At 40.9% G+C, this 20684-nt stretch overlaps 2 protein-coding genes across 4 annotated transcripts in view; one reads left to right on the top strand and one right to left on the bottom strand.

Annotated features, from left to right (window-relative positions):
• The window catches only part of pigg (phosphatidylinositol glycan anchor biosynthesis class G (EMM blood group)), a 73807-nt gene that overhangs the window by 2014 nt on the left and 51109 nt on the right, over nt 1–20684 (bottom strand). For 2 of the 3 annotated variants that reach the window (XM_067517815.1, XM_067517818.1), the window contains one exon: nt 19190–19401. The exons of the other annotated variant lie outside the window; for it this stretch is intronic. In XM_067517815.1, the coding sequence (XP_067373916.1) occupies nt 19190–19401 (212 nt within the window). The remainder of the gene's footprint in view (nt 1–19189; nt 19402–20684) is intronic. 3 annotated transcript variants of the gene reach the window in all.
• Nucleotides 4–2812, top strand: LOC137133840 (transmembrane protein 271-like). The gene has a single exon (XM_067517834.1). The coding sequence runs from the start codon at nt 1491–1493 to the stop codon at nt 2280–2282; it is 792 nt and encodes a 263-aa protein (XP_067373935.1). The 5' UTR covers nt 4–1490; the 3' UTR covers nt 2283–2812.

The following is a 20684-nucleotide window of genomic DNA, read 5'->3' as shown; positions in this document are numbered from 1 at the left end:
AAACAGTTGGTTCATTAAGTCAAAAACTTGTGCGTGTCTTATAAACGATTTCATACTCAGCGGTAATGAATTGGAAACAACTCAAATCCAACAACCCACAATCTTCTGGATCACATCATTTTACATATCCTTGAACTTTTTTTCCGGTGGTTACCTTTTAAGTTTGGAAACTAATATAGTCATTCGTCAAATGTCTTCAGCTAGCTCTGGTTCTCCGTTCGGTCTGAAACAGAATTATTCTCTTTATCATATTTTTATCACAGTAACAATAATGACAGTCCCGTTCATCTGCGTGTCCTTTTTTGTCTTTCAATAGGAACCATATTGGGCTTCACACTCAACACTTACTTTTAGACCGTGGGCTGCATCAGCCATGTTCCAGCATGGACTTTGGATGACTCACACGATGTGTCCTTCTGCATTTATTTTAGGGAAAGAAAAGAAAAAACGGAGACTATTTCTAAACAGAAATCGCCTTTTAGTGCTTGGGTGTTTTTTGCCCCTCTCGGCCAAGGTCAACGGGGCACAGGACCCCCAACAGCCACCAGCACCAGTCATGCCCCCACCTACACAACGGGTTATTGGATCTGTAATAAATAAAACGTGAGAAGCATAGTTTCTACTACACACAAGAGGTTTGCTGAGAGGAGTCCAGGCAGCCGCCATCTGGCCCCGGTGGTTTCAGCACCACGGACAGCGTCAGCAGCGCTGCTCTGTTATTCACGCGTTCGTTTCTGATTTCCAGAAAGATCCACCTGACTGAGAAATGTATGTGGCCGGTATTAATATCCATTAGAATTAGTTTGGCGTGTTTCCACCGGACCTCGGCTTATTCACATTTTATTAGTAGCTATAAAGTTGCCTGGGGGCGTTGAAGGGAAGCAAATACACGAATGTTTGCCAAAAGATTTTTTCCAAATCACCAACCAAAAGTCCGTCACCCACCTTTGCATTTACAACCAAAGAGACACTTAGACACATGTCACAAGTCCCTGTAGGTGTGCTGCGGTTATGTGAAGGCCTGTGGATCATTGGTTATTGGTGCACAGGAGCCTCAGGGATCTCAGGCTGGAGGGATCTCTGCCACATAAACGCCACACACCAGTCGATCCGGCGACTTGGCGGACTGCACATGAGACTCTGTCCTCAGCAGGAGAAAAAGAAAAAAACTTTTGGTGAGGAGAGTGTTTCAAGAGTCTGACGGGCGGTTGGAGGATCTGGAGCTAAAGTGATCATTGGTTGTGTAGGCTATGGATTATCGATAAGTGCAAAAAGGAACGCGTTTCATGCCATTAATTATTTATATATTCCTGTAAAGTGGCGGGGATGCGAGAGAGACGCCACAGCGGCGTGGATCGCCAGCTCTGAACCGCAGGAGTCACCGGCAGATGATGTCCCAATGTGAGAGTGCTTCCAGAGGAGACGAAGGAGAGGACGAAGGAGGATGAAGAAGGGGGGAGAGGCATCGAGAGCGGCAGAGGCGGAATATAATGAAGTTGACTGGGAAAGGACTGTGCACCGTCTTCTCCAGTACCCTCCTCTTCGTGTGCGCCCTGAGCGAAGTTGTCGTTGGATTAAGATGCGTCTCACTGGGATCTACGGTGAAGGCGCATTTCCATCTGGGCAGCGCGGCCGGGGCTTTCTACTCCGGGCTACTTGTGGGAATCGGGCAGGTCCTGCTGGGCTCCGCTCTGCTCTTTTGCATGGAGAAACCCGGCTGCAGGAATTTCTTTCTCCTGGGTGTTGTGGTCTTCTTGTTGGGAGTCCTCACCGCCTTCTCCGGCGCGGTGGTGGACGGGGACACGGCTTCTTTGGTGGAGAGGAAATATTCCCATTACTGCTTCCACTCTGTGGTTGTGAACCCTGCCTGCGAGCAGCTGAGGGATTACCAGCGGAGTCTGGTGGTCTCCACTGTTCTCAGCACCTTGGAGTGCCTGCTGGGGCTCATCAACCTGGTCATCATCAAAAGGTACAAAGCAGCGCAGTTTTCTAGGGGCAGACAGTCTCAGAGGCAGAGCGCCGGGGCGATCATCTTCAGCGAGGAGAGGGACTGCTCCTCGGCGGATTTCCAGCCGGTGTCTTACATCAATTTAGGTGTTTTTAATGTGTTGGACGAGACAGGTGCAGAAGTGCAGTGCGCGGGACATCCGTCAATCGAGCTGCCGGGATACTCAACCGCAGACCCGGAGCTCAACCATTGCTTCCCTTTCTCATACCCGCTCCCCAGTGAACTGCCGCCCGCATACGAAGACATTTTCCCCGTTGAGGCATGCGACACATAGCCGCTCTGGAGCAGCGCTTTCCTCTGCTGTGACAATCAGTGACTTTGTGCTTAAACGACCCCTCTCCTCTGCTCCTCTTCCAACACCCCCAACAGAAACCAGTAAGTTACACGGGAGGACAGCAGCAGTGGGTTTGAATTCGCCTGATTCTTTCGCCTTCTGATTTCTTGTCATATTCTCCCTGGTCTCTTATCACCAGTCAGAACGAGGATCAGATCAAAGTGAGTCAGGCCCAGACAGAGCAGGCAGATCAAGGCCCATAAACGCAACAGCTTGCTAGTATAACAAAAGCAGAGTTTGTGTTTTGAATGTTTGCTGTTAACATTTTTACTTGTGAATAAAAACTGTATTTAACCTCATGTGACGTCTAGTTTAGCTTTTGAAAATCCCGATGATGCTGTGGTCAGTCTAAAGTTGATTTCCAAAGGTTCATTAGAGCGAGTGACCGGTGCTGTGCCATTAATCAGTTACTCAAATCAGTCATTCTGTTTACGCCATAAGTCAACACAATCTATGAAGGTATCAAGACTATATGAATCATAACCACAATACTGAAGAGTAGCACTGTAGGATCCTGAAGCACTGCTGCACTTTTTACAGGGACTCAAACATAAAAACCTTTTTTTTTTTTGAAAACAGAGCAGCAGATGCCACTATGGTTAATGCACCGTATGGGTCAATGTTGGAAAGACACTGGATCCTACATTTCCCAAAATGCAACGTGATAGGCCCTCATTAGCCTCTGCTTGCTGGGTAAACATCTCTAAATGTCTGCATGCTCAGTTTATAAACTAGGTAACCCTGTAAAACAGCTAAGATCAGTGAGGCGGGAGTGAGCCACTATTAAAGGTAATGAGTGTGGGGCTCAGGAGTAGGCAGGGCGACAGTCTGTACCTGAGCACACTGTAAATCATTGGCTTTAAAGTAGAAGAAGAGGTAATGATAGAATATTCAGAATATCTGAGGTCCTCTAAGGTCCTGGCAGATGCGGCAGATTGTCCAGCTATGATACGGAATGAAGCCGCCTCATAGCTGGACAATCTGCTGCCGTTTCCAATTTAAAAGATTCAAACTGTGCAGCTCTGCTTCCCATATTGCTGCATTTGATGTGGCTTGAAATAACTTCACCACACACAAATAACCACATCACGTCTCAGCATGGATCCTTCCTGGACCAACAAACCTTTCCCGCCTTCACTGTTACTAATTTCACTTAACAGCTAGAACAGTGACAGGGAAAAATGATCGATTTGGCCGTTGTCATTCTGTGTTCACCTTTAGACAACATCGCTCTGTGGTAAATGAAATTGAAATGGTCCAGTTTCCCTCCAATTAAAGCTCTCACAAGAGTATCCATGGCCAAATGTCTCTCCAGGGGCACTTGGACAGAAAAACTTTAAAAGTACTTTAAAGAGCCAGTGTTATAATCCTCCTCTTATCCTTTTCAAAGCGTGTGATGATGTTTTCCGCTCACTCATTCTACTTAAGTTGGGATTTGTGTGCCAGAGCTGAATTCCAGAAAGAAAAAATAAAAATCCAGTCCTGTCATTTTATAAATATTCAATATCAGTAAAAAAAGACTCTGGTGCTAACAAATGAAGCCAAGTGATCCTCAGGGAGCTGTTGTCCTGAAAGTTCTGTGGAGGGGTACTCAAACAAAGGCTCTGTAAAAATCCTCCTCTGTGGTTGTGTCCACTGACAGAAACCACTCGAGGTTCAGACCCTTTCAAAAGGAAAAGGTGGATCCAGCAGCATAAATAACGTGCGTGGCCGTGCCAGCAGCAAGTCTTCAACCTGAAGCACAGATGCCCACTTCACACCAGGCTTAAAGAGTCAGCCGAACATGTTTCATGCTGCCTTCTTTAAAATTTTGTACATTAACTTTTACCTTGAAAGAAGGAGCAGTAGTACTGTTTGCTGCCATCTCTCATACCTTTGTACACACAGTAAAATGTCAGGGAGCAGGTGCAGTGAAGCAAGGCTGTGTCTATTACATATTTTTATTGTGCATGGTGCTTATAACAAATGAAAAATGAACTTTAGACAAAGCAAGAGAGGAGGATGCTGAGGCAGAGTAAACAGGCTTCATTTGATTTTTCCCCATTGCTTTAAAATGAGACCTTTAGAAGACAGAATAAATCCCATATTCAAAGTTAATTGTTAAAACAAACTCTAGATGAAACTACAACCTGATGGGATGTGATTCTCTCTAAATATGTGGAGCTTCAATACTGAGCTTGTTTGCATTTCGAGTTATTTTCTGTTTCCATTTTCCAGGTGAATGTCAAGTCAAGACAAGATGTGTTACAGAAAGTGCAAGATCTCTTATATTTCAAAGTTCAAAATGGAAATAAGTTGCTGAATAAATCTTCAAGTGTACGGAGACACAATCATGCATCACATTACTGTTAAAATCTAATTACATTAGCGGCGCCATTTCAAGAGATGCTGCTATAGGCCTCATAAAAGTGTGGGGACTAAAAATCTTTATGGGCATTTGAGTTAGAGGACTTATTGGATTATTAGGCAGATTCAACTTGAGATACATCATTATTAGGTAAAGTTCTCTTGAACAAAAGGACATATTTGAGTTGAAACTCTTAGTGAGGACTGAAGAGTGATCACAATGTCCTGTCCACAGAACTATAATATCCGTTAGCCAGAAAGACCAATTTTACCTCTATGACGGGTCGGGTCACAAAGTCAGGAACACTTCAATCAAAAGCACAGATAAAGATTATTTGCAAGCAGGTTAGCTGCTGTAGGCATTGTAGAGAAATTCCTGTTGCTTGAAGATAGATTTCAAGAGACAGAAAAACATCATTCAATTCTGTTCTCAATAAGTAGCCGTGGTTTCGTTGGACAGACTGAGCTATAAAAGCTTTCTATAATGTGGTTCATTTACTTAAATGCATTCATTATTTAATAAGTCAAGAAAAAAAAAAACAATGGTACTTGTACTTTACCAGAGTAGGCCTTCTCTTTACTTTACCATAAAAGAAATATTAGAATTTCTAGTGCATAGTTTGTTTACTAATCAGGATGTTACATATAACTGTATCACTCGATATAGATCTAAATATCTTTGAGGAGTATAAATTTGATAAACAGAGGACCATAAAATTAGCACCTACAGTAAAACAATTAATACCTACTGAGAAAACGTCCACGTTTGTACAAGTACTTTTGCCCTAATGTTTGTTATTAAAGTTTGGACAAGTTAAAGTACCGTCAGCTAGTTATCAGACTCAGCTAAAGGCTGTATAGGCAGTGGTAGTGAAACATGAAATATGTAAACGAGACATCGTGATAAGCGTCTTCAATAAGTCTTTCAACTCAAATATGTCCTTTTGTCCTTTTCACTGGATCAGGTAGGAAGTTACTGAGAGAAACACTCCTTCCTGCAACTGGATAATTCCACTGTCAGTCTGTCCGGTTGGGCTGAAGGGAGATGTGGATACTAGAAAATATGTTAATATAAATAAACTAGAAATTTACTGAGAAATTAACTTTCTCAAAAGTCACCAATGCTCTGTATCATGAGAAACAAAGCTCTGCTCTGTGTCTGTTAACAAATATCACCTGCCTGTAGACAGGAGAGAAAATCTCACGTTGCACAGTGAATCTAATCTGTATGTAACCAGGGAGGTTGACCGAGCCTGGATTTGCTTCTCCAACAACTCACATACACGTTCACACACTCCCGCTGTGAGCCCAGTGCAGCCAGTGCACTGGTCAAAGACTCTTTGACCATCGAGTTCAAGCTGTTACAGGAGAAGAGACAGTTTCTTAGTGGACCCTTTTCATGGGGTTTGACCTGGTGACCTTTCCCCTGATGTTGTACAAATGTGTGTTTCAATCACAGTGTCAAAATTCATCGGGTCTCACTGACAGTTTATCGCCGTATTTATCAGTGAACTGTGAGCGTGAAGATGGCTCATAATCTGCCGCTTTAGAGGCCAAATGATATGGTGAGCTTGTTATATAGGGCAGTCTATTATCTTGAGATCTGTGTTCTCTTCGGACTGGAGGTTCCTCCGTCTTCGGGGCAGATCCTTTGTCGGATAGCAGTGCTGCATTAGTGTAATGACAGCCTCTGGCTCTGGTCACACAAAGTAAAAACTGCTGACTTGCATCTTAAAGTTCCTCACTCTGAGGAATATCAGTGATTACGCTGCAGATATTTGGATGACTGATGTGCGTGGACAGCAGTGTAAAGCCGGCGTGAGCCCTGAGGCGACGAAGTGACATCAAAAATGTCTTTGCTGCCACATGACACATCAGACAATTAGCTCATTAACGTGTGTAATTACTTCTTAAAAGTTGTAGTGCCACTTGCGTAGCAGCTCCGCACAGAAACACAGACGCATACCATCTGTACTTTGATTTTTTCCCCCTCATCTGCATACTTGTCCAAATGTATGTCAAGGACAAAACTGTGGGCCATACTTACAGAAAAAAAATCAATACCCCCTAAAAGCCTTTCATTGGACACACATCCATTTGCCTGTGTGCGGCTGCCAGGAAAAGTTGTGTCTGGAAAAGCTCCAGTGGCTTTTAAAAGCCTACACTGGGCTTTTCCTGACAAAAATGTGGTTCATTACCTATGTGTGAGCTTCCAAGACGTTAGACTCACTTGTGCCAATTTCTCAAAAGCTTGATTCTTCTTCTCATATTGTCTTTGATGACATTTGAAGCTTCATTTCTTCTCACCAGGAAAAACCCCTCTCATATGACAGAGTGCATGAGGATCAACGCAGTAAGAAATATTTGAGAAAAGCACTGCAGAGCTTTTAAAAAAGCTGCAGAACCACCTGCTTACTGTTTGTTAACATTGTTTGCAAGTAATAAGGAACTTTCAGCTTCCAGCTTGATGCACATGAATCACAAGTAAAGGCATTAGATGTTTTACGTTCAGCTTGCAAGGGATCATTTAAATCCATTTCTATTTGTGGAAGCTACACTATTGCAGTGGGCACTTGCAAATGCAGAATTCTTTTGGGGTGTTAGTAAGTTTCACCTGTTAGCAGACACTTTTGATGACCAGAATTCTGGTTGGATATTTGACCACTTTTCTTGGAAAAATTTGTAGATTTCAATTAAATGAGTTCGTTTCGTGGCACAGACCTGACTTTAGGACTTTATTATCATGTCTATGACGAGTGCTTGTTTGCTCAATACGTATGTCGGACATGGTTAGTATTGATTGATTAGCATCCGTGATTCAGTAGTTACAGACAGGGGCTGAGCTCTGTGGCTATTTACCTTCCAGTATTTTACTCAGGCATCAAATCTCCCCGCCTACAGTAAGATTGTAAGATTTAAAAAGCCGACTTAATGGGGATGGGCAGACTTTGCACAGGAGGAAACATTGTGTCGACCTCATGCTGGCCGCCCCTCTAATGACAAACTTGGCCTCCACCATCACCAAGTTACAGGAGAGTTTGTGGCTCACAAACAACTCATCTGACAGTCTGCTAAATTAATAGTTAATGAATGCTGTTGCTATTTAATTATCTTTTATTCTCAGTATAAACCAAACCCTCTGCAGCAGATGTCTGTTTGGTCCTTTTGTCAACTAATGAGCACCATTTGCTGGCAAGGTACTTTATATTATAGCTAACCCCCCTGGCTAGTTTGTTCATCTGCCTTCTCTCTTCATACTGAAAATTACATTGTTAATGGAATTGCTGAGTGCATTTGTCACAAAAAAAAAAAAATAAAAAATATAGAAATCCTGAGAGACACTTCCATATTGTTCTGAATATGAAGTTGTTAAATAAGAGATTGTCCTCAGCAAGACTTGACATTTAAGGTGGTGTAAAAACTTTCAAACTAATTTTTTTTTAGGTCACTTCCATATTTTACTGTGACTGAGAAATGTAATTTACTGCATTTATCTACGGTGTGAAAGCATCTTTATGCAGACGGTCAAATTTGGTTCATGACAGGCTGACAAGCAGCTACCCCACTGCTGTGTAAGTCAAGGCTGTAGTAATTTTATGCAAACAAGCAAGTGCTTCCCTCCAGGCTTCTTAAAAACTGAACAGAGTTTTAGTGAGCTGGATTCCTCTCAGTAGATTGGAACAGAAAGTGTGGCAGAGGTGCAGTGAAGGGAGAAGGGGAACCCTGGCAGCGTCTGCAGCCTCAGAGTGAGCCGTGCGTCAATCAATAGCTCCTGCAGTTGCTGTGTTTTCAGATGGAGCCAGCTCTAAACTTGCAATAACCTCTTTGGCTTGCTGCCATCTGCCACTTAGCAGACAACTCCTGCAGCATCAAAACAGCACAGCAGCAGAGCTGAGGTAAGGTCGTGTTCACAGGGAAAGCTCCAACTAGTTCTCCAGCTGCTAGACTCCTGTAATTAGAACGCTAGTGTATTTTCTGCTGGACAGTCAGACATAGGCAGTCCATGCTTCACAGAAACAAACAAGGAGCACATAGTAATAAACATGTGGCAGAAACAGTGCATACGTGCTGAGAAGGTCCAAAATGCTCACTGACTTATGACTACAGGAGCGGTGACCACATGCAGATGCAGGATGATTCAAAGACTAAAAGAGACATACTGCAAAAGTCCTGCCAAAATAGCCAGGTCCACAATCCTTGCTGCCCACTGCGCTCTGCAAATGAGCAGCATCTGGTGGTCCCTTCAACACACAGCAAAACACTTTTGAGAATGGCACTTCAACTCAGTGGTCCCACGATGGTGGAACAAACTACTCAACTCTGCATGCTCAGCAATTTGTGCTCTCAGAATTCAAAAACCTTCAAACTGTGCACTTCAAACAAACACAGCCGATACCTCTATTTATCCTTATGTGGCCCCTAATGTCTCATGAAAATAAAACCACTGCTGTCTTCACTCTTGCTTGCAAGCCACTTGATTGTTCCCAACATGAGGAACTATCATGTCGCACAATTGGTATTTCTTCACAAAAAATATTTTTCTATCCTTTTCATATTCCAATTCCTGCTTAGCATAATTAAAGGATGATCTTTGTCTTCTAGTTATCAGTCAAACCTTCCCAGTGGAAACAAGCTGTAGTATTACTGTCAGGTGCTAAAGTTTGTACCCCCTTATTTTAAAATGGCAAAAAGCACAAAACAAAGAGTTTTTTCATCAACATAGGGGGGATGCAAACTTTGAAATGATTTAACTATGGGACATCTGCAATCACCTTCTGGAGAAGGGGATGGATATCATCTGTCTGACTGAGACCTGGCATAAATCTGAGGCTTACTCAGTTTTGAATGAGTCCTGCCCCCCCTGGATACACCTACCTTGAAAAGGCCTGCACCGCTGATTGAGGTGGGGGTCTAGTCATAATCCCCCAGCAGATTTGAAACCGTCATCCCTCCCTCTTTCAAAAATCACCTTTGAATGTGTGGCAATTCAATGTATACATCCACTCTCTGTAACAATGCTTCTTATTTACCGGCCACCAAAACAACACTTGGGTTTCGTTACAGAAATGTATGAACTTCTTGAACATAGTAACAAACTAAGACCATAGAAACAAACCAAGAACATAGAAACAACTTACTCTGGGGCATTTGCCACTGCCAGATTGGAATATTAGTCAAATATAACCAATAACAGTCCTGGCAATTCAAAACAACTTTTTTCCATAATAAATCATCTGCTCAACCCCCAAACCCACACTCGTTTCAATCTAACAGAGGAGCACTGCAATGGTTTTACTGAACACAGACCTCAACACCTCAATGTCCCCCTCTAGCCCTCCACCCGAAGACTTGCCCACATCAAAGGCAGAAGGCTGTTTGTCACCACAGTGAGAGAAGTTGAGGGTATCATACAGAGAATGAGACCCTCATCATTTACATTTACATTTAGTCATCTAGCAGATGCTTTTATCCAAAGCGACTTACACATGAGGTACAAGCGAGAATCTAAGTCAAGGAGAAAACATCAAAGCAAAGTCCTATCAGAAAAGTGTTGATGCAAGTGTAAGAAAGAGCAGAAAGGAACAACATGCACTTTTCCCACCTTCTCCACTCCCCTAATAAAAGCTAATGTCTCAGACATAAGCCCCCTCATCACCAGCATCATTAATCGCTTCCTTCAGAGCGGCACAGTCCCAACAACATTTAAACTGCAATAATCAGACATCTAAAAAAAAACTTCCTGGATCCTGAAGTTATGACAAACTGTCGTCCAATCTCCAACCTTCCATTCCTATCAAAGGTCCTGGAATAAGTTGTCTCAGCCCAGCTTCAGGATCACCTCAAAAAATATGTGTTTGGAAATTTTCAATTTGGCTTCTAGGACAAACGACTTCCTGATGGCTGCTGACCAGAGCTTCTCATCACATCCCATCCTACAGATGACCACAAAATTCTCCTTTACCATCTACAGCATATAGCTGGATTTTCTGGCACTGCTCTTTAGTTGTCCAGGTCCTATCTCACAAACTGAGCTGAGTATGTGGCCCTGGGGGATGCCAAATCACGGCCCCATTCAGTCATCGGCGGGGTCCCACATGGGTCGGTTCTTGGGTTGACCCTTTTTCAACATCCATATTCTCCCACTGGGCCACATCATTGGCAAGCATGCCGTCTCCTTCCACTGCTATGCCGATGTTACTCAGCTCTATGTGAGGTTGTACCTGATCTTTCCGACACTTCCATCAGTTCTCACCTGCTGCCTGGAGGAGATTAAGGAGGATGTCAGAAAACTTCATTCAATTGACCAGCACCAAAACCAAAGCCCCTCTAATTGGTACCCCATACCAGCTTCATTCCTCCCCCATTAACTCTCCTACTCTATTAACAATATACTGGTCAAGCTGACCCGCACCTGTCATTAGAAACACATGCCCACCACCTCTGTGAAATTGCATTCCTTCATCTCAAAAATCATAGCCAAACTCCACCCCTCCCTCTCCCTCGCTGAAAGGCTGGTCCACACTTTTGTCTCCTCCAGGATGGACTATTGTAATGCACTCCTCATTGGGGCCTCTGGCAGGAGCCATCAAAAGCTCCAACACATTCAAAAAAGTGCTGCCAAGATCCTTATGAGGGTGCGGAAATATGAGCACTTCACTGCTGTTCTCCGTACACTTCACTGGCTTCCCATCACCTCCATATTGAATATAAACTCCGCTTACTTACCCACTAGTGCATCCGTGAAAACCCCTCAAATGTTAAAGAACTCCTCACACCACAATCTACAACAAGACACCTTCACTCCACAAATACATACCGTCTCTGCCCCTCCAGGACCAAACTCCACACAATGGGGCATTGAGCTTTCTCAGGAGGTGCTCAACAGCTCTGAAGAATCTGAGGGCAGCACAGACTGTGGAGTGTTTAAAAAATGTATTTTCTGTTCAGAAAAAAATATTAATGGGACTGCTAGTTTATTTTACGGTTTGTTGTTTTATTCTTGCTTTTTTTTACCCAAAAATGTAAAGTGCTCTATAAATAAAATTAATTATATTATTATTATTATTATTATTATATATTAAATGCAAATTCAGCTAGTAAAAATCTTTGACCTTTTTGTTTTTTTTACATATTTTTTTTACAGATTAAATTTACTAATGTTTTTTTTTACTTAGATACACCAGATTAAATTTACTAATCTTTGATGTATTTTAAACAATACCAATGATAGTAATTATGGGAAAACATACAGCAATTAAGAAAAAACAAGGATCAAAGCTCACTGTTGGTAAAGGTGGAGCTAATTTGAACCACTTTATGTGCTGACAACTGGGTAATCTATAATGACATATCAGCATTTATTAGTTTATAATAGAATATCATTAGTTCATATTGTTTTTATACTAAAAACCTAAATTTTAATATTAAAAGAACAAGGTAGTGTTCATGTTGTTACCTAGCCCTGAGTTGCTAAATGTTAACCAACCACATGTTAACTTTGTTTGCCTTAAACCAAAAACAGCTCCCTGTTGTGACTGGACATAAGGCTGAGAGAAATAGTGACTTGGAACTGAAACAATGATACTGACATTGGCCATAATATCAAAATAATGATTGACAATTTGCTGAAATGCAGAGGGCCAAAGGCAACCTGCAGAGTCGGGTTATACTTCAATGTTGGCGAGCTTTTCACATGTGCTTATTGGGTTCATTGTTGATATAAATTGGTTATATGAGCTTTAAAAATGTGCTATGGATATTTCAACAACAGCAAAGGATTTAATTTAGTGATTCTACAGCACTGGAAAAAAAATTCATAATTCAGTAGGTGAGGCTGGATTTGATGGATAACATGGTGAAAACTAAACCCAAAATTATTTCTCACATCAGTTCTTTCAAATGTGAGGGGATGTGAAAGAAAGATAAGAATGTACAGAGCAAGAAGGACAAAAAAGATTATTTACTATTGTCCAACCAAAGGCCACATTCCAACAATGTGTTTCCACCAGCTCGAAAAGAAAAAAGACCTGGATAGCAACTGGACACTTTTCCAGAGCCGCTCAGGGTAAACGGTGCTAGGGATTCTCAAAAGCCCGCAGCGTAGCACTGCTGAACAGAAAACAAGTGTCACTTTAGCTCCTGTCAACTTAGATTTGTGGGCCATGTTGAAGGCTTCAGGCTGGGGTTCAGAAGAGGACACTGTCTGAGGACTTCATCCACTGCTGCTGAGGGACTTGATTGAGTAACAACTCTGAGACTCTGACAATTTCAACATGAGAGTACTGTACCTGGTATCGAACACCTTTGGCTTTGTCTAAGGCAGCCACACCAAAATCCTTTGGTGGAAAATGCTTAGTCAGCCAAAACTCCTGAGTCTGCTGACAGAACTGCAGCCTCTGTGGTGGTGGAAGCCAAAACCTTCAAATGTGTGGGATACGTTTGCAGAGTCCAACGAGAATTACTTTTGACAGGAAGCAGGGAGACCCTGAAGCAGACCCACAACCACCCTGGAGAGATTATCTATCCTGTTAAAATCTGTGAACACCTTAAGGATCCACCAGAGACGTTGGACATTAAGCAGAAAGGACCCGCATACAGTTAGTGGTGGAAGTACCTGTAACTATCTATAGGCACAGCAAAATAAATCAGCAGTATAACAACAGTCATTAAATTTAGTTTTTTACCCAGTAACTATGAGCAAAATGTCAGGTTGAAAATTAAATCCCACCAAAAAGTAAAAAAAAAGTAAAAACATTTATATTTAAGCAACAAAAATAAAGGTTTGTTATTTTGTGGGTAAATTTCTGCACAACTCAGACCTTTTTCATTAAAAACTAACTGAACTGAGCTTTTTTGTTCATTTCTTCACTCCATCATGGCTTTGGAGTTTTTAAAAGAAACTCCCACTCAGATGAAAGCACAGGATGAAATGTGTAATTAATGGCAGCACTGAAGTCCAGCTACTGAATGGATAAAATAATTATTGGAGAATGACTTAGATTAAAAAAAAGAAGCAGCCAAAATTCTTCTAAAGAAAGTAAATGTAAATGTGGGACATTACTCAAAGGCTGATTTCAGCCAGTTCATACTTTTAAGTTGAAGGAGTCAGAAAAAAGGCAAATGCAGTAAAACATAGGAATACAAAAGGATAAACTGCAGAGTTACAACAAATAACATAACCAGTGGGATGTTTCAAAAGAAAAATTAACAAGTACAAATTTCACCTGTTTGTGAAAGACTTGTTTAGATGAGATTTGTTCAAATGAGGAGAAAAAACAGATGCAAGACAGATGTAGTGTATACATATCTGTTTGCTATGAGAACAGAAACTGTTGGAAAAAAAAAAAAGTTATCAATCCACTCTTCATTCAACGTATATCGTATAACTGTATTACTAAGACATGGATAAGCTGCCAGTAAAGTAGACACTACAATTATTCTGATCTATTTCATGGGCTGGTGGGTATTTGGATACAGAGGACAGATGTCACACCGACAGTTCTGTCCCATCGGATTTATGAGAAGCTGCCCTGAGGCTCCTTTTTGCACCGGTCCAGAAACAAAGATCCTGAAGTTTGGGATGAAAGAAAAAGAAAATAAAAACAACTTCGGCGACTGTTAGGAATCTGTGGTTATATTCAAGATTTCCAAGATACTGTGTGAGCTGAGCGATTTTATTAGAGCTTATTAACTGATCCAGCCAAAACTCTGATTGACTATTCTTCCCTCATACTTTTAAATGATAATCTATGAGCATTAACCGTTCTTTTCTGGTCTACGTTCACCTGAAAAGCTACAGTACCTATTCAGCGTCCTGTAATTCCTTCAAGAAGTGAAGCTTTTTAAATTTATGGTACAAACACACACGCCCACAAAAACACTCTGTATATAATCCCAAACCCAATCAGCACAAAACCCAAAGAGAAACTAATCAAAAGTGTTGGCTGCACATCCGCTGCCAACACCAAGAAAAATTACCACTGTAAACCCTGTGTCTCAACACACTACAGGAGTTTCTCACACTGCACAAAACTTCAGTGGCATCCTAGGTTTTCATTTCAGAGCAATGTTAGAAACCCAATAACATTCATTTTTATCGTTTTGAACAGAAAACAAATTACAGCTCATTCTAAATCAATCATCTTCTACCAACATGATTACTTTTCCTGTAAAACATATTTACAGGATGATTATGTTCCAATGCAACATAGTTTTTTTGAATGAATGAAGTGCTGCATTTACTAAGGGGAAATGAGCTGCAAAGAGGAGGTTGCGCTGGGAGCACAAAACACAGGTCAGTCTTCTGACAGTTCAGAGTTCAAACCCACAGTCTTGTGTGTGTGTTAAGGTTCATCCAACAATGTCACTAAAGTGAAGGTTAGAGAAAGATTGGAGTTATTTTTAAAGCAAATGAACACGTTGGGTGGCGGATCTACGGGGGAGGCAAGAGGCACCTCCACCCAGCCTCACCCCAATTCTGTGGATATTTTAAAAAGCTGTAGATATATAAAGAAAAAGGAAGACTGTAGAGAGTGAGCGTTAAATAGTAAAGACTCCTATCGCCCCAAATTTTAAACATTTTATGACATGTTTTGTAGCTTAATTAAAACCTTTCTACATTGACTTCCTTGCATCTCACGTTGAATCGTGTTGTCTGGAAGTTTAAGCTGCCACCTTGTTCCTTGGAAAAGCTATGTTAACTTCAATAGGATAAAACCTGGGCATTTTGTTTTTTTTGAAGTTACAGTGTTCGACTCAAGCTAGCACTAATGTGGGACTCTGAATCAGTCCTCTTTCCACTGCCCAGCGAAGCTTCCTCTCCCTCCTTTGAAGCAGCTTTCCCTCACTCATTAGGCTCAACACCGCTCCGCACAGCCCCTCAGTTAGTCATAGCTATTAAATTACAATAAATAGAAATATTGCAAAACTTACTACTCCAACAGAAATTGCTACTTTTCTGGGTTTAGTCAAAAGGACCAAACTCACTCTCTAAATAAATAAATAAATAAATAAAGTTTAACCTGTTACTCCTGAACCTTTCCATCAGGTGCTTGGAAATTGTCCAAGTGTTCCTTTCAAAATACTCATTTACATAGACAGTATTACTGTGATTCGACAAGCAAAGTGAAGTGAAGCACACTGAACGCTAAATCCTCATTATGATTATCTGGTTCATAAACTATTTCCATCTGACTTTGAAGTCTGTGTGAGACTCGAGAGGAAAGGCACTTGACAACAGTACGTCGCCAATTTAGAAAAGGGTGAATTCAGTTGTGAGCCGGGAAACCTCAAAGTTAAATATGTGCTGGTTCTGATGCAAACCAGCTGTGATCCATACGCAGGTGTGTGTCTGCCAGTGACCCGATCTATTCAAATGTAAATCCTCTTGTTTGTATGACTTTTCAATGATGTTCAGGGTATTTAAATTCCACTTTCTGCAGGTGTAGTCAGCTGTCAAGGTGAGTCACAGGCAACAGCCACAAACATGAGCAAAACAAAGAGTGAAGCTCGTCTTGCATCAGACAAAAATCTATTCAAAAACACACAGAACATCAGAATTGTGGCCTTTTTTCCCCCCCGCTCACCCATTTCTGGGTTTAGCATCTGCTTCTCCGAGGTCTTTAGCTGCTTTGGGGGATGTCACTGATCTCAGCCTCAGGCGAGACGCTGTTTTAAGGCAGACAGCTCATCAAGGTGAGTGACAAGTGTTGGGGCGGAACTTTACGATTTACTTCTAATGCCTGGAGGTAAAAAGTTGCACACTGTAGCTTTAATACTAAATATTTCAACATGCATTTTTCTGGACAAATCTCATAGGGTAATGATGTAAGGAGAACTGGATTATGAACAATGTGGAGCTTTGAATTAGTCACTTCACTTGAAGTGTTTACTGACATCACAGACACACAACACTCAGCAAAGTAACTGCTAAAATGAAAGTCTTAAGGCTTTTTTTTTTCCTTTCTGTAATACACTACTGAAATCAGAGGCTGTAGTATCACATACGGGAGGTGAGAACTTTTTATGACACAAATTTCATTAACAAACACCATGAACTTATGTTACAGATGCAGCATATTTATTTAAAACAGGGAGTCTGATCAAACGCCGTAACGGCTGCTTTGATATTTCCATTTCCTGGAGTCCAAGCAATCAGTGACCTACTCTAATTACACAGCAGCTCCATAAGTACACGGACAGCAACACATTGTTTTCTCTTTTGGCTCCATACTCTTATTGCTTTGGACGACAGCCAGCTTTACTTTGGTGGTGTTCTCAGTAATGTTCAGGAAACACATTGAACAGAAGTTAGTTGAGTTCATAAGTCCGCAATACACCACCAGACTCGGGAGAAGATATAACTTATAGTTTCCAAATGTGAGATTGTTCATAACACAGAGCTCAGTATGTGTGATTTTTCATCAACTGTATTTCACACACGCTGCCTCAGTAGGATTAAACAGAAAACAAGGCAGAAAAAATATACATGAATTGTATTTATAGCAGTGAATTGACAATGGCCTCATAACTGATGCTTATGTCAGTTTGCTCATTTGCAGTTCTTCCTAACCGCACTACAGCTACATCTTCATTAAGACACACTGAACCAAAACAGCCCAGAGAAAAACCGTGTGATGCTTTGTCTCCTGAAAAGTAAATCCCATTCTTGTTTTCAGTAGTCAAGTCTGAACTTTTCCCCCCCCAAGCCCCTGTTGGGAAAAATGAGATAAAAGTCATTACTCCTGGCATGTGGTGTTCTCACGGGTTTCTCCCGAATGATCATTTGAGAAACATAAATAAAGAGTGAAAAGTGAGAAGTTCTTTAGAAAGGTGACATCCTACTTGGATCTCAATATTTTCAGGTTTTTATTACATCACAACTGGGAGCATCTTTGCGTTCAGAGTCTTTCCCAAGGACACATTGTGTCTAAGCAGTAGCTGGAGGATGAACTGCCAATGTGATGCTTTATTTTTTGTGTGAATCTCACAATGTATTTATGTATTTAAGTTAAACCATTTGGATCAGTGGTATTTCAAGAGCTTTATTCTTTCAAGCAAGTGAGAAAAATAAGCTAGAGCTTAGAACAGGATAAGTGTGAAACAAGAGGATATTATTTATGGGAGCTTGTCAAAGTATTTAAAATAATCTTACATATGTCTTTGAGTAACAACTCAAACAAACAACAAAAAAAAAAAAAGGTTTTCTGTAGATGTTTTCCCTTTCTTCAGAGAAGAATTAATAAGAACAGAGTGTTCCTAATGCATCTCAGGCCTTGAAAAAAAATGACATTATCTGCAATAAGAAATTTACAAAGACATTGAAATTGTGACAGAATGAACAAAATCTTAAACTAAACTTTTAATACAATCTGAATGTTTGGAGTAAACTCTTAGTTATATGGGAAACACATGATTTGTACATTTAAAAACTGTGATCAGTTGCTGTGGTTAGTACAGCTTTAAGTTTAACTAAACTGAATTGGTGATTATGACAATGAAGTTAAATGATATCATTCAAAAGTCTAAACTCTGAAAGAAAATAACATTTAGACTGTTAAGCTCTCGCCCTCAATACTTTGGACATGTCTCTGTCACTATATATGTCTACTGTAGTGCAGCTTTGTGTTAGCTATTTCTGAAACGTCACCGGTAAAGTTACGGTAAGGGTCTTCTGAGATTAAAAAAGACCAGGAAAGAAGAAAAATATAATGTTATGTATTACTAGCAAAGTGAAAATGTTCTGATGTGAAACAAATGTCTTGATAACTCTCGCATTAAAGCCCAGTGCAGCCCTGTGTTCCACCCACGCTAGTGTTTTCACTTATGATGCTGATTACAGTCAAACTCCTCTTTGGACTGTGTGGGCAGGAGCAGGCTGAGTTTGACTGACATCCCCCGTCACTCCTCTGTTAGTTCTGTTGTGTCCCGTGAGGCCAGGATAACATAAACCTTTAGGATTGGTCAATAAACATTTTTCACAGGAGACATTTTTACCAGTCATAGTAAGAAAACACTAAACATGACTAATAATGTTATTGATGAGGCGGATCCATGTGTCCCAGAAAGTCTGACAGTGAGCCAGCATGAGCAACAGCAGGACCCTGAAACTGAATCAGGTGAAATGAATTCAACCATCTTTAGCTGTATTATTGCTCAGACCATCCTCGGCCTTTTAGACAGAAAAACAAAGAACATGGGTGCAGGTTTGGACTAAAACAAATATCATCAAGAGCCCAGCTCCAGCATCATGTTTACACTGTGTGACATAAACACACCATGTTCTCCTGTGTAACCTAAACCACACACCAAGCCAAACAATCAAACACTGCATTGTTGCCTAAGACGCTCTGCAGCTCACTGGACTATACACCAGTCCCTGAGGTATTTCACAGTATGTACTGTATATACATTTTACATTTTCTCCACGAAGAATGAAAATTGAGTATTTTTTTGCAAAACAGGTGTAAAGAGTCCAGCCTGTTTGGCTCCCTAGGACTTACTGGAACTGTTGCTTTGCTCCATAGTGATGAAGAAGAGACACATTGCTGCGGTCAGCAGCAGGTGCATGGACTCATACAGTAATTTGGGTGAAAAAACACTCCATATGAAGAGATGGTAACGCAGAGAGGTTACCAGCACAATGTAGGCTACAGCTGGAACAGACCTCAGCAGGGCCAAACAGTAGCAACCATGTCCGACTGCAACCGTGCTCCTGCAGAGAGGAAAAGGATTTATCAGAGGGAAGGAAAGAACAGCCGTGATTCAAGCAGATGACTCTCTGCTGTCAATAATAAGCTAAGTTCCTGTAGAGCAACAGAGAAAAGTTTGCATGCCCAAGGACATCCTAAGCCGATTTGTGTGGTTTTTTTTTTTTAAATGATATGTCTGTACTGATTCAGTAAGCCGCAGGTTGTTTTTGATGATTCACAGCAAATGACACATACACACATTTATACCTCATACAAGTACCCTAGAGATGCTGATCCAGTTATCTTCTCCCAATAATATGGATGGCTGCAAAATTCTGATGAAAATAATTAATGACTTTAAAACCTTCATGATGGGAGGAGGGATGCAGCAAGTAGATAAGAAGTTGATGATGTGACATCAAACTCACATGGATACACAAGTTGTTACAACTGTATTCGTTAAGACTTCATTTCTATTGCAGTAAAATGTGTGTAACTTAGCACAGGGATCTTGTTCATTCAAACAGGCTGAGTCCCAGCTGAGGGGGAGGAACTTTAAGCCTTCTCCCAAGACAAGAGAACGCACGTTGATGAAGTAGGAGACATGGGAAGTAATCCAGTTTGGAAGTGAAAATTAAAGGGCCAGATAACACGTGCACTTTTCCATGTAGATACACAGTTGAACAGAGTGTATTAAACAGTGATCATGGACAGTAATACATTTTTTAATGAAGTAGGCAATAGAGAAAATAAAAGGAGCTAAGCATCTGCCTGCTCAGACTGGAAGTTTGTCCCAAACTAATGTTCTGTTTTTTTTTCCCAAATCAAAAAAAAAAAAAAAAGAAAAAAAAAAGAAAAAAATCACTTTTGGGTATGACTCCTAAACGTGGGACAAATTTGAATATTAGATTAAATCTACCTACTGTGTGCACCAGCTTACAGAGTTTTTAGTGTTTGGCAGTAAAAACATAACTGACTAAATAGTCTCCAGAACACATTAAACAGCTGGTCAGTAACCACTGGAGTTCTGGTCAAAGACAAATGCAACAAAGCCAGTGAGCTCCAGCAGCTCCTTAGTTTTAAAGAACAACTTGCAACTTATACAGTTTTCAAAATATATACTTTACTTTACCTGGAAAACTTTAAAAGTAACTTCAAGATTGTTCATGTCAGCCACAGTATACTGTTAAGTACTTAGTAGTAATGAGTCTAAAGAGTTACTATTTATTTAGTTTGTGTTTTTAAGCAAGCTGAAGCCAGAAGCATTATGTTTTTAGGTTGGCTGTCCGTCCCTCCATTCCATTCC

This window comes from Channa argus, chromosome 10, assembly GCF_033026475.1.
Source record: "Channa argus isolate prfri chromosome 10, Channa argus male v1.0, whole genome shotgun sequence".
NCBI classification, from domain to species: domain Eukaryota; kingdom Metazoa; phylum Chordata; class Actinopteri; order Anabantiformes; family Channidae; genus Channa; species Channa argus.
This window is presented reverse-complemented; position numbering and strand designations above follow the sequence as displayed.

Bases quoted from the DNA above. Each gene is read 5' to 3' on its own strand.
- LOC137133840 (XM_067517834.1), top strand. From the start codon at position 1,491: ATGAAGTTGACTGGGAAAGGACTGTGCACCGTCTTCTCCAGTACCCTC.